Raw genomic sequence first — 14,563 nt, 5'->3', positions numbered from 1 at the left:
AGAAAAGCAGTGGAACCCTTTCTCTGAATGAAATTTAGCCAAGAGCCCTGCTCTACCAAATGATCAAAGCTTCAGGGGAAGTGAGGGAGGAACCAATGGCCCCACCTCCTCATCTGTTCCACCCCGCAGCCAGCGGCCCTCAGGCCCCACTGTGGGCCCTCTGCAACACAGCTTGGAAATCCCAGACTCTGGTGACTTTGATGCCAGGAAAGCAAGCCTTGTGGGGTCTCGGGGGCCAGGGTCACCCTGGGGGCAGGTGCTCTCAAGCCACAGCCAGACCCACCACTTTGCTCTGCTGGTCCCCTTTCTGCCTGACAAAGCTTCTCGTGTTCACAACCCTGACTCTCCTGCTCTCTGTAAAACTCTGATGCCACCCCTACCCCCATGCCAAATCCCATGGCAGTCCTAACCCCAGACTTCTCTTCTGGGTACAGTTCTATCACACCTGATGGTGAGCTGTCTGTGTCCCCCTGCCCTGGAGGTGTGAGCTCCTATGGACAGAGCAGTGTTTCAGTGTCTGCTTGGTCCCCAGCACATTGCCCAGGCTGGATCCATGCCTGACCACTAGCCAAGTCCCAACCCAGCTGCACTGTTCCAGTGACCCAGGGTGGAAATTCTTCCTGGGGGAATCTTGGGTTAGGGCCTGGAGACCTACCGGGTCATCACAGACATCACAGAGGTCATTGCCACCTATAAACAGGGTTATTATCTTCCAGTCTTCCTGAAAATTTATATTCTGAAATGAATAGGAAACAAACAAGTAAATGTCTTGCCCCAGAGCCAAGTCTAGGAAAATACAAAGTACTGAACGCTGCAGGGATGGGTCTGGACACACTGGAGGTCTAGTGGGGACATTATAATTCCTTTCCTTTGGTTTGGGGGTACTGAGGTCACAGGTGCTAAATCATTTTTTTTTTTTTTTAAGGTGGCCTCTCTGGATTCCCGTGTGTCCCCATCCTCCCCCAGAGCCAAAACTCTCCGTCTCCATAATTCCTCCCGCCTCTCCCTGCTCTGGGTATCCTACCTCAAGTAGGCCCAGATGCCACTTTCCCCAGATTTACCACATCATTCTTCATCAGGTCCACCAGCCTCCTGGCCTGAACAGGTAAATCCCTGAGGGCAGACATAAGAAAAAAGTCACGTGACCAGCAGAGCAGGCTAGGTATCAGATTACCTGGATGGACCCTTTGCTCTTCGAGCCTCAGTTTCCTCATCGATTGCTCTGACGCTAGCAGGGCTGCTGCTCTTTCTATGGACTCGAGTGTTGGGATGATTACTTGGCCTCTCTGAGCCTCAGCAGCATCACCAAGGAAACATGGGCATCTGACCCTCTGCTCAATCTCACAGTTACTACACCGGATATATGAGAGATAACAAAGGTACTTTCTAAACTGCACACTGTTGTCTAGCGGGACAGGTTGTTATCGGAACTTGAGATAAAGCCTGTGAGGCACAAAGATGAGAGACCGTGTGGTTGAGAGAATACATTTGTTCAGGCCATTTCATCTCTTGGTGCTACAGTGTCTTCATCTATAATAACAATAATCTGGGATAATAATCCCTAACTCTCCCCTACAACACAGGACATGCTTGGATACATATATTTCTCGCATGGAAGAGCCCTGGGGTCTGGGGGAAAGCAGGGGAGAAATCCAGGGCCATATGAATCACTCTCTTCTTTGGTTACTTCCACGCTTTCAACTCAGGCTTCATTCTTAGATGGCCTCCTGATCTAATCATTCTGAGAACTGCCTCTCTTCTTATATTACCAGTTGACATATACTTGGAAAAAAGCAAGATTAAGGTAATATTAATGTACGCCTCAAATTTTAAGCCATAAAGTGGTAGTCTTCACTCCTCCCCCACCAAAAGGAAAAGGAAGTCACAGAATTCATGATAAAGCCTGTTAGGTTTTGTATGATCTCTGCTCTGGATAATCTGTCACCTTTCCGGTCCTGAATAAATAATAGTTACGCAGGTGGGGATGGGGGCTCAAGCTCAGGGTGGTGATGAGAGTTGAGAGAATGGTATCAGGAGATCTAGGAACCAAAACATAGGAATCCCTAGGAACTACATGGTAAAGTAAGGTTTGTGATCATTCTAGAAGAAATATGGATGAGGTAAAGTAATTTGCTCAAAGCATGTACCTGGCATCCGAACCAATTGTGACTAGTTCCTGTGGCTGTGGTTAGGGGTGGGTTAGTGGGTTTTTGTGCCCCAGAGCAAGGGACACCCCCCAAGAGAGCCCACTCAGCCATCTTTGACCTTCAGATCCTTCCCCCGGACAAAACTCCCCAGCCTTCAGCCATACACCCTGGTCTAGGCCAAGAGCCCAACCAGGTCCCCAGGGGACCCTTGGGGTTCACCCCCAAGATTCTCACTCAGCTTGGGCTCCCGGCACGGCCTGGTTTAGGTAGGCCCCAGAACTGCTTTCGCTTCCCTTGCCAACAGAGAAGCCCTTCAGGGAAGGGTTGAATTCCCGGAGCATGTCTATAAATACAAGGAAGAGATGTCAGTACCCCAAAGCCATCTTCGAATTCCTTAGATAAGTGCCAAGGGGTGTTGGTGACAAAGCAGAGCCCACCCCCCCTACAAATCTCACCCTTACAGTTCACTCGGCCCCCAAAGAAAACGTCCAGAAGGGCGACGCTGAGCCACGTGGACAGCACACACAGGGGCTTAATAAACTGGTGCTGAATAAGTGCCAGTCTGGCTCAGGTCTAGGGCACTTTGCTTTTTTCCCAAATATATAATCACTTTGCTGAGATAGAATTCGCATAACATAAAATTCACCAAAGTACAACTCAATAGCTTTTAGTACACTCATACAGTTGTGCAACCATACCCCTATAAAGTTTAGAACATTTTCATCACCCCAAAAAGAAACTTGGCATTCACTAGCAGTCATTCCCCATTTCTGCCAGCCCTATCAGTTCATTTCAGTCAGTCAGTCATGTCCGACTCTTTGCAGCACGCCAGGCTTCCCTGTCCTTCACCAACTCCCGGAGCTCGCTCAAACTCATTTCCATTGAGTCAGTGATGCCATCCAACCATCTCATCCTCTGTCATCCCCTTTTCCTCCTGCCTTCAGTCTTTCCCAGCATCAGGGTCTTTTCTAATGAGTCTGTTCTTGGCATCAGGTGGCCAAAGTATTGGAGATTCAGCTTCAGCATCAGTCCTTCCCATGAATATTCAGGACTGATTTCCTTTAGGATTGACTGGTTTGATCTCCTTGCAGTCCAAGGGACTCTCAAGAATCTTTTCCAACACTACGGTTCAAAAGCATCAATTCTTCAGCACTCAGCTTTCCAGCCCCATGGCAAACTCTAATCTCCTTTCTGTCTCTAAAGGTTTGTCTACTCTGGACACTCATTTTTCCACAAATCATTTTAGTGGATGACCTTGAATCAGATAGTTTCCAGTCATGTTATTGACCACAACTGCATGGCAATCAGAGAGCCCAGCAAAGCGTTGTGTACGCTAGCCCAGCTCACAGCCCAGTCAATTACATTCACAAACGCAACACCAACCATCTCCTAGCGATAGTGGAGTTTATTCATAGCTCTTTCATGTGGACCTAAAAATAAAGAAGACAAGGGGTACTTGTGCCACAGAACTGTACCTACTTACACTCAACAGGATTTGCAAATAGCAAGAACAGATAGCACATGAAGTCCAACCAGTTCTGCCTATGTAGCAATCAAGCTGTCTTTATCATCAAAGTCTGGGTGACTCAGAGCTGAAACAATTTCTTAACTTCTAAAGATATATTACCAAGGGATAATTACAAGAAAAGCAAACGAGAATGGGATCAATTAAATTCCTCTCGGGCAAAACTGTTAGCCAGAAGATTTTAAGGGAAAATAACACGTATTTTATGTGTGCTTTAAGAACAAGTACTGTGTATGCACTAAGGAGAATGAAAAGATGAATAAGATAAGACCATTGAAAGAATGCAGTCAGGCTTAAACAAATCATTCCAAACAGGTTGTTGATGAAGCAATTTAAGGAAAATGTTGCGCCCCAAATATGGCTGTGTTGCATGGCCTAAACAAGGTAATTTCATCTCTGCTGCTGCCATAGCAGCTTTTTCTAAACCAGACACACAGGAATTCAACGTCTTTGTATGCAGTGGTGCCTAACGCAGTCCAAGCCTAAGTCAACGCCTCCCAAAAAGGTGCTCTGGTCAGAATGACAGGCAAAGCAGAGAGGGGTTTCCTTTCCTTCCTTCTTCAATCACTTCTTAATAATAATTTGCACTAAGAGCTGGATGGAGCATTCTTTCTCTCTTACTCTCTTTCTTCCTCAGACAAATACAATTTCTCTCTTTTTTTTTTAAAGACAAAATACGCAAGGCTTTAATTACTCTCAAGAAGCAGAGCGAGGAAACCCTCTTGGGGAAGCAGCGCCCCCTGCCGAACACGGCTGTCTTCTGCAGCCCGGTTCCCTGCTAAGCCCGCGGTCACCGCCAGGAGGAGCTGCCGAAACGCGCAGGGCTGTGGCGGGCCGCCCTGAACCCCGGGGGAGCGCGTACTCACTGGGCAGGGTGATGACGCTGCTGAGGTTCTTGTCGCCGCCCACACTACGTCGTCGTTGTGGGGACAAAAAAGAAAATGAAGGTTAAAACTGCCAGCGACGCTGAAACACCCCAGACACCACCAAGACACACCTTCCTCCTTCTGAGAAACACTCTGGGGGCTTGGGGCTTTCCCTTTCCTCTAGTTCTATAGAAAAACTGAAAAAATCCAGAACACAGCAACTTTTCTCTACTTGCCCCACAAACCAGAATGTCCAAATGAAAAAACTCGTTTAAGCCGGCGGGGCTGACTTATGTGTTTTTTAAGTTTGATCTTTAACCCCAAGCAAGGGAATTAAGTGGGCCCCTTCATTAAAGAAAAAAAAAAAGTTTGCCCTCATGGTTTTCTTCCTGTTTGGCTTGGGGAAAACCCGTCTTTAAAGGGTGTCTTCTAGAGAGCCTTCTCCATCTTCCAAACCACTTCTAAAATTCCAAGGAAATCAAAATTGGATGGGTTTCTAGGCATGAAAATACACAGCATTCCAGAGTTGATTGGATTCCCTGCTTTTCCATATCTCCTCCTTCTCTGCCAAGTACATCTGGGAACATTTCAAAGGTTCTCAAAACGGTTTGGGGTTTAACTCTGCAGAGCATCATCAGGGAGGAGGCCAGGGACTCAGCACTCAGGTCCAAGCTGGTGCCAGAGATGATGGATTGCAGGCTGAGGAAACACCAAACCTGCCCTCTCAGGTTGGCATGAGCCAGACTTTCAAAGGTGAAGCTGGAGTGCTACTCACCACAGTCTGCGGTGCCTGGATTTGATTACAGATGGAGCAGGACCAGCATGCACGAGATATATATACGTGATTAGGAGAGGTGCTGGATTAGGGGTCAGGAGCCATCTACCCTACTTTTTGCTCCTTCATCATCTGACTGTGTGATCTTGGACAGGTTACTTGTCCTCTCTGAGCCATGCTTCCTCGTCTGTTAAATGAAGGCCCTTCAGTAGTGATCCCAGCTACCATTTACACCTTTCTTCTGTCAGGCACTGTGCTAGGCATTTAAATTCTCTCTAAGCCTAGTGACCTGGGCACTTGTAGTAAAGAACCCGCCTGCCAATGCAGGAGACTTAAGAGATGTGGTTTTGGTCCCTGGGTTGGGAGATCCCTTGGAGAAGGGCCTGGCAATTCACTCCAGTATTCTTGTCTGGAGAATCCATGGACAGAGGAGCCTGGTGGGCTACAGTCCATGGAGTCGCACAAAGTCGTACATGACTGAGGCGACTTAGCATGCAAGCCTCATGATAATGCTAAGCCAGTATTACTGTCTCTGAATCAAAGATGAGACCAGTTCAGAGAGGCTGAATAACTTGCCCAAGATCACACAGAGCAGGCAGCTGGGACTCAGACACAACTGTGGTTCTGAAGGCTGCTGCGTCCTTCTGAGACTACTGCGTAGAGGGAGAAATGGAAGCTCAATCTTTTCCAACCCAAATGTTTGAGTAGGTTCTCCCCTAAACTCCTCCTGTTCAGGTCCAGACTTGTTTGGAAGAAAATAGTGGTTTGGGAAAGCTGATAAATACCTTCCTTAAATTAAACCTAGAAATTTCTCATGGAAAAGCACCAGGTGACTCATCTCTCTGCTAGAGAACTTGTTTTCTACATGCTCAGGGGGATCCTCCCCTGTCCTGTGACGACAAGGTGTCTCTGGGCCTTGCCACAGCTGTACTCACCTCCAGGACAGACCTCGATACTGAGTCAAGACGTCCAGGACGTTTCCAGGCTTGGACCCGGCCCCGTTACCTGCCTGAAAAGAGAACAACACGGGGGTGATTTTCCTGCCTGCTCACCAGAGGGTCTGTGTTCTTGTCCTGGCCAGGCCAGAATGCCAAGCCCTTTAGAACCCAGGGTCTTGACAGCACGTCTTGATGTGAATCCTGCCTTGTTAGAAATGAGTGCAAGCTCCCGCTGGGAATCCTGGAACCCACCCTGGGAAACCCTGCCCAGACACCAGGCTGGCAAAAGTGCTCTGGAAATTAGACTGCAGTGTGGTTTTCCAAAGGACTCATTTCAGGGCCCCATGTTTCTAAAAGCTGTGAACTATATCATAAAAGGAAGTATATTGTAATCCTTTGATATGAATAGATCTTGCATATGTACAATGTGAAAAATTAAAACGAAATGCCATATACCTACTGCTCAGCTAAAGAAAGAGCAGAGTCTTTTAAAACCACCACGTGACGCACTGCAGGTTCACGTCCCTTGCCCGAAGCCTGTTATTTCTGAGACGAGCCGTTTCAAGGAAGCGGGGGAAGGCTGGCCTCCAGGAGAGGTGTCCCTGCCTTTGGGGTAAAGAGTCCTGAGGGGTCATGGAGAAGAGGGCTACGGGACAGAGACAGGATTCTGGCCTCAGAGTCCTGAGAGTTCTGTCCTTATCCAGCACTTACAGGCTCTGTGGCCGTGGTACTCACTTTGCCTCATCCACCTTCACCTTCTTTGTTGGTTTAAGTTTGAGGAGAGAGATACGTCACAGGATTTTGTTGAGGAAACTGAGTGAGATCATATCAATGGGAACAGGCCACAGGCATGAAAGGTCTCAGCTGGTAGTTGGGGGGAAATTCAGCTGGATGCCCTTGACCTTACTGACCCAGAGAACAGAAGCTGGACTCCTCTGTAATGAGCTGCTGTGGGCCAGAAGCAGGGACCCTCACTTCCCACCCCGGCTCTCTAAGGACTTGATTCTGCTTTTTCTGGATCACTCTTTGTGGGGACTGGGAAGTCACCACGGGGCAGTTGCAGACACAGGCTGGATCATCTTTAGTATTTCCGTCTCTTCCACTGACCCTGGTTTTTCATCCCCTCCATTAGTACTAGTTCCTGTTGCATTATCGTGTGGCCCTTGGCATGATCCCTTAGCTTTCCTACAGACAGAACAAAGCATCTGGTCTTTGAAGGGGCCCTACACCGTGAGCAGGAGATCTCAAACTGTTCCACCCCACCACCGACAGGCTGTGTGGTCTGGGCCGGGTCACTTCTATCTCAGGGGGCCCCTCTGGACCCCCCACTTCCTGCTCTTTCAATCCAACGTTAGGAGAAGAAAGATGAGGTTAGAATGGCAGTGGAAAACTCAACGCCAGTAGGGAATGCTGGATTCCAGGGTGGATAGGGAGGTGGATGGAGAAGGCAATGGCACCCCACTCCAGTACTCTTGCTGGAAAATCCCATGGACGGAGGAGCCTGGTAGGCTGCAGTCCATGGGGTCGCTGAGGGTCGGACACGACTGAGCGACTTCACTTTCACTTTTCACTTTCATGCATTGGAGAAGGAAATGGCAACCCACTCCAGTGTTCTTGCCTGGAGAATCCCAGGGACAGGGGAGCCTGGTGGGCTGCCGTCTATGGGGTCGCACAGAGTCAGACACGACTGAAGCGACTTAGCAGCAGCAGCAACAGCAGCAGCAGCAGGGGGGTGGAGAGGGACTGAGGTTGCATGGATGATGGCAGCTCTAAGGGCTCAAAGTGAGATTCTCCTATTAACCAAGATCTCCTCTTCTCCTGCCCTTCCTTCCACCATCCATAACTCACCGTGAGTGAGTCGCCCAGGGCTCCGATGACCTTGATGTCAGCCAGCTTCAGCCTGTGAACTGAATGCAAAGATGAACAGAAGATGGGCTTCCTGTCTCCTCTGAATCAGGGAAGAATGTTCTAGGAAGACTAACACAAAGTAGGGAAATTCCGTTTGGACAAAGATGCTAAACGCCCATCCTTGTCTTAAAGCCCAGCAGTAGCAGCTGTGGAGCCTGACTGCCAGTCTCCTCCTTGGGGTGCCTGGGCACAGGGTTGGGGAGCTGGAAGGTGGCCCCACTTTCAGAGGGGCAGCTGTTGGTATTGGGTGAACCTGATGCCACAGGTGGACAGTTATCCTCAGGGTATAAACAGTCCTTGATGACCTGATCTGGGAGTAAGGAAGGGGTTGCTGTGGAGGTGAAACCTATACTTCATCTATGCTAGGATCTGTTGATATTTGGGATAAAATATTTTATTTTATTTTATTTTTATTAGAAAAAATTCAGCTCAGTTTTTCTGAAGTGAAAAGGGAAATGCCTTTATACTATTGACTATTTTAAAAAACAGAGGCGAAATCACATGACATAAAATTAACCACTTTAAAGTCAACAATTCCGTGGCCTTTAGTACATTTCCAGAGTTGTGCAACCATGACCTCTATCTAGTTCCAAAACATTGTCATCACCCCCAAGGGAGACCTGTACCTACTAAGCCAGTCACTCTTCCCTCCCTCCAGCCTGTGACAGCCACTGTCTGCTTTCTGCCTATGGATTTACCTATTCTGGATATTTCATATAAATAGAATCATACAAAATGCGACCTGTGTGTCTGGCTTCCTCCACTCTGCATGATGTTTTCAAGGCTCCCCATGTTGTAGCAGCTGCGAGCACCTCGTTCTTTTTTATGGCTAATATCCTATTGTGTGGGTATACCACCTTTGGTCTATGCCTTCGTCAAATCACAAGCTCACCTCCTACTCCCCCTTATATCTCCCACTTCCCTGGAGTGCCTCCTCCCATAGTCACCCCGACTTTGACACAGCTCCGTCTTTCCTCAGATGTGCCTTCCATGGTCTCTAGCTGTGTGATGCTGCACTATCTGGTCAATTACCTTTCAGCCTTGGAAGAAGTCTAATGTAGCATTTATAACCAGGGAGTAGCCCACTACTCCAACAGGGAAAGAAACCTTTCATTTCAGTGAGCCACTGCTTAAGATAAATAAACTAAAATCTATCTTCTAGAAGGTTCTCTCAACAGCCCTTTACCAAGTCACTCTATGATGAGGGCAGTGAAACGCAGAAGATGCTTTCAACACCACCTGACAACCTATAGTCTACTCCACTCATCAGCATGTTGTATGATCACATCTGCATGGGAAGCTGTGCTCACATTCAGCGGAAACAACATTCAAAGGGGTCTCCAGGTCTTGCTCCCTCCATGGAGACATCTTGTCTACCCGACTTCTATGCTGTCCGCCTATGGGAACTGTTGCTCCCACTGAGAATTTGCTCTCATTGGAAAAGTAAAAGTCCCTGCTTCTTTCCTATGACAGCATGCAAACTGAACCATGCATAGCTGTGAATGTGTGTATGCAAAATATAGAGATTAGTGGTCTTCAAATTTGAGCATGCATCAGAATCATCTGGAGAGCTTGTTAAAACACAGATGGCTGGTCCCCACCCTCAGAGTTGCTGATTTTGTAGGTCTCGGGTGGGCTCAAGGCTCTGTGGTTAGAAGAACAATATCAAATCACAAAGCCAGCTGCAGACATTAGCACACATCCACGGGGCTGAGCCTGAGAACTCTGAAATGACCTCTTCTCAAAGAAATCAGGCTCTGGGTAAAAAAGGCAACAAAATGAAAAATAAGACCTCCTCTCCTCAACTCTAGAGGGTTTATTTTAGCTTCTGATGATGATGGCCAATCACCGTATTCTTGTTGCCATAATGTGTAATACAGTGAATTCTGGGAACACTAACTAGTGTGCAAAGGTTAGGGGAAATCTTTGGGGCTGGTAAAATGTGGAGGAGATGAGAGATTTGCTTTGAAAGCACATTACAGTATTCTAAAGGGGTCGCTGAAGCTGTCCATTTCTGCCTCCTAAATTTGTAGCAGGCAGAAAGGAAACACACATACATGTGTGCTCATGTATGTCCACATCTGTGTGTGTACATACATGTATATAGCTTGATATGTATATTGGAAGGAGTGGCTTCCTGTTGGTCATTCTGTAAGAAATGACCTGTAAGAGATAATAAACCAAAAGAACCAAATAGAGATGGAAGAAGTTTGACTCATCTGGGATCTTATTAAAATAGAACCCTGCACACACATTTCATTGGTTTGTTATTCTGGAAACCTCGATTTGAATTTTGTTAATATCATCATATATGATAAAGACACAGCCTGGAACCACAGCAAAGCACTTTAGCAATTGCTCTCCTTGGGGAGAGAATTCTTCAGAGATAAGATTAAATTTGTGTGGGTTGATTAGCCTAAACATTATCTGGTACAGATAGTCCATCACCTCGAAAGAAGTTGATAAACATATTGTTAACTCATCAAAATTTTTACAGAAGGGGCCTCTTATCAGAAGGCCATCTAAACTATGATGAAAGATCACGAATTACCAGAAAATGGTTGACTAGAGAACAGAATGGGGAAAGTGCCCACTGAACACAAAAGGAACGGCAGGGAGAAGCTTTGACGCTTGGGAGTTCTTAAACTACCTGGGGCTATAATCTGAAAAACCAACTTTCTCTCAATTGTCAGCTAGAGCTGCCCAACCCTTTGCTCTCAGATTTTAGGGACTTATATCAGGACTTTTGCAGTGGTGGTAAACTGCTGGCCCAGGTTAGTCTTATGTTTCTGTCTTTGAAGTGCTTTGGCATGAGTTTATATGAAAAAATATGTGACTGGCACATAGGAGCTCAAGAAATGTGTCCAGCTGAATTAAAGGCTAAGAGGCTCTGTATCAGAGACTTTATAGCTCTTGAAGCTCTAAATGATGGAAACTGCAGGGAAGGGAAATACATTCATCCAAGTGTCTTGGGGAGAGTTTGAATTTGTTCAGTAGGTGGGTCCCGCCAAGGGAACAAAGTGAAGTCACTCAGTCGTGTCCAACTCTTTGCTACCCTGTGGACTGTAGCTCACCAGGCTCCTCTGTCCATGGGATTTTCCAGGCAAGAATACTGGCATGGGTTGCCATTTCCTTCTCCAGGGGATCTTCCCAACCCAGTGATCGAACCCAGGTCTCCCACATTGCAGACAGATGCTTTAACCTCTGCACCGCCAGGGGACAGGCAGGCTGTTATTCCCTGTGGGGCATCATGACTTCCTAGTCACAGGCTAGTTAGGTCCCAAGACTCATGAACATGTGGTGACTCTAGAAACAGCTTCAGGATGCACACAGGACAGCTCACCACTGACTCACAGTGAAGCGAAGCCCCTGGTGGTCACAGGGCTGCAGCCTTGGCCTTTTCAATATCAGCGCTGGAATTGCTCGTTTTCAATAAATGACGTCAGGGACTTAGAAATGACTTGTTCTAATTTATACTATTGGTGACAGTGGCATAGAATTAACTTTGTTCTACTTTCAAATGCTATGAATTTTCCCCCTTTGCATGGAATTAGCAGCTTGACTTCAAGATAGCCAACTTCAATAGACAGCCTGTGCCCTCTCTGGCTCCTTATTGCCACTCTTTTGTTTACAAAATGCTACCCCTTTTCTCACTGGGAAAACCTTAAGTCATCCTCAAGGCCCATTGTATTTTTTTTTTTTTAACTTATCCCAATGATCTTATGGACAGGGCCATGAAGTAATACAAAATGATGTAAGTTCTTATGAAGTTATAAAGCCCACAGGAGGTAGCATTCAATAAATTTTATGTACACACTGAAAACCATAGGGGCATGAAGAGTCAGAAATGACTGAGCATGAACACAAGCCACAGCCCACTGACCAGAAGGAGAAAACTAGAAGTGTGCATGCATGCATTCACTTATTCATGCTACCAAATAGCAACGGGCAATAAAAATTACTTACATCAGCTCTACATATCTCATCCCAAACCCCACAGATCAGCAGAAGAGGTTCATCACCTACAGGCTCCAGATGGAGTGATGTGAGGCACCTGGGCGGCCAGGGGCTGTGGCCTGTTGATGAAGGCAGTATCTTATTTTGAAATTATCATTTGTTCATTAGCTGGGTGTACTGGTGGATTGGCTTGAGAGAGACATTAGAAAAGGGGACTACAAAGAAGGTTTTTGAAAATAACTCTGAAGGTAAAACAGTTATTTGGTAAGATAGTTTCAGGGAAAAATTGTCTTAATGGAAGGCAGTTTGGTGCAATGGGTTTTTAGGATCTTTTTCAACCCTGGGAATTTTTGATTTGCTGAAGCAGAAATTCTCTGCAATAAAGATAAGTTCAACAAGCGTTTATCAGGCTCCCACCATGTGCTGAGTCACTGGCGATTTAAAGATAGATGATCTGCTCTTAGAAGTACATATCAGATGCCTTCATCTCAATTAGAAATTGTAAACATGGTCTCCAGAAGGGTGAATGACCTCATCAGAAATGTGACAATTATCGAGGGTGATAATAGCGTGACCCGGTGTAAGTCTTTCTCCTGTCCCAATAGCCACACGTGTGATTAAAATGTTCAATCAGATATCAAGTGCAGTAATGAAATATGTTTTTCATTTTTGTCCAGTTAGCTGTGGCCCTTTTTCGAAATGACGCATTTTAGGTGGGTACTCAGAGGGGCCAACCCAGTATTAGCCCTTGAGTACCACCACCCAGTAGGCCAGTGCCACGTTTTGTTCCCAGGCCTACTTGGTTAGATCAAGGATGCCTGTATCTGTCCATCTGCTTATCCAAACACAGAGCATCTCATATCTCATGGTCTCGAGATTTCTTGTGCTTACATCTTCAAGTGCCAATAAACAGGACCATCTCCAGGGTCAGGGGATAAAGGAGAGGTTCATGTTTCATTTGGCTTTCAGATGTTCAGATATGCTCTAATGGATTGCTTGCTTATCACTGTTGTGATAGGAACATAATCTGGACAGATTGCAAAATCTTTACAGACCATCCTTTTAGAATGATAAGGTTAAAAGAGGATAGATATCATTTCACTGTAGAGAGTATGGCTATTAAAACAAACACCACCCTCCCTCTCCTTATACAAACATACATATGATACATACACATATATGTATAGACACATGTGTATACATACATACGTATGTATATTACATACACATTACATGTATATTACATACATCTTACATATGCGTATATATATTACACACATATGTAATATACATATACACATACATCTTTGAGCTTTTGCTATTGGAGAGCCTGCATATGAAGCTAATAATTTGTTTCTAATAATTTGTTACTAAAATTCTGCTAGCAAACTAACCAACAGGAAGAGGCTGTCACTAATATGGGGAAAAAGCATAAAGATGCTGTGTGTGTTTAAGACTTTTATCACCTATTCCGTTCTTCTGCAACTTAGTCAAGAGCCAGTTACACACTGAAGTGTTCCGTGAGAAGATTTTTAACTTACTTGCCAGTCACTTGGCTTGATTAGAGTGTGTAGAGCTAAGACAGGCATGAAGGGCAAGCTGACACTTACTTTCTACTAACACTCAGCAAAAGGAGACAACCTGCCCACAAAGATTTGCATACCGTGACATCTCCAAACTTTGCTTTCTATTCTGGAAGGCACGTAGGAGGCATTCAACAATCATCTAATAGATGAGTAAACAAGGGAACAAATCAATGAACACACGAGTCACTCCCCGGGACGCACGAGAACCCACTGCACGGTTGCAGAGATGCTCCTAGACTGAGGTTCTGAGTCATGTGGGCCACCACATCCTCCGACCCGGGACCTTCCAGGGTCCTGTGCACACAGCTATCACCCCCAGGCTGACTCATGTGGAGGAAAAGGTTCAGCCCTTAGGCAGCCCCTCTTTGGGAAGGTCTCTGCCTAGAATGTTCCGTGAGTCTCACTTTCATGACCCAGCAACAGTCATTTTGAAAATACCAAGAAGTAGTGAAAACGGCACGTGTGTGAGACTCTGTGGTTCCCTGTGCTGTGCGGTGTTTGAGTACACCCCGACACGGCTCTGCTCAGAGTGGGGACTTTTTGCTTCCTGCTTAAGGTAGTTCTGCTTTTCATAGAACAAATCTGCCTCATCGAGGAAGGTAGTTCTGCTTTTCACAGAACAAATCTGCCTCATCGAGGCTTCCCAGCGGGAACAATGACATCAGCTCACTCACCCGACACCGGGCCCTTCGCAGAGCATGGCCTAGCACACAGCTAATGCTCGATAAATGCTTTCTGATAATGTTATCACATTTTTGTTAAAGAATAATCAAATACAGGCATGAACTTACAAGTACACACACAGAGCTGGATGGCCTTGAAAACCTCTCAGGTGTATCTCAGATTGTGGGGATTGACATC

The 14,563-nt window shown here is 46.2% G+C and overlaps 1 protein-coding gene across 1 annotated transcript in view; it reads right to left on the bottom strand.

Annotated features, from left to right (window-relative positions):
* Positions 1–14,563, bottom strand: part of PLB1 (phospholipase B1) — a 125,817-nt gene that overhangs the window by 55,912 nt on the left and 55,342 nt on the right. The window contains exons 15-20 of the mRNA XM_010840701.1: positions 8,100–8,158; positions 6,249–6,322; positions 4,539–4,582; positions 2,382–2,490; positions 1,062–1,113; positions 656–736 (exon numbers count right to left, since the gene is read on the bottom strand). Of these exons, the coding sequence (XP_010839003.1) occupies positions 656–736; positions 1,062–1,113; positions 2,382–2,490; positions 4,539–4,582; positions 6,249–6,322; positions 8,100–8,158 (419 nt within the window). The remainder of the gene's footprint in view (positions 1–655; positions 737–1,061; positions 1,114–2,381; positions 2,491–4,538; positions 4,583–6,248; positions 6,323–8,099; positions 8,159–14,563) is intronic.

Source organism: Bison bison, unplaced genomic scaffold, assembly GCF_000754665.1.
Source record: "Bison bison bison isolate TAMUID 2011002044 unplaced genomic scaffold, Bison_UMD1.0 scf7180017864145, whole genome shotgun sequence".
NCBI classification, from domain to species: domain Eukaryota; kingdom Metazoa; phylum Chordata; class Mammalia; order Artiodactyla; family Bovidae; genus Bison; species Bison bison.
This window is presented reverse-complemented; position numbering and strand designations above follow the sequence as displayed.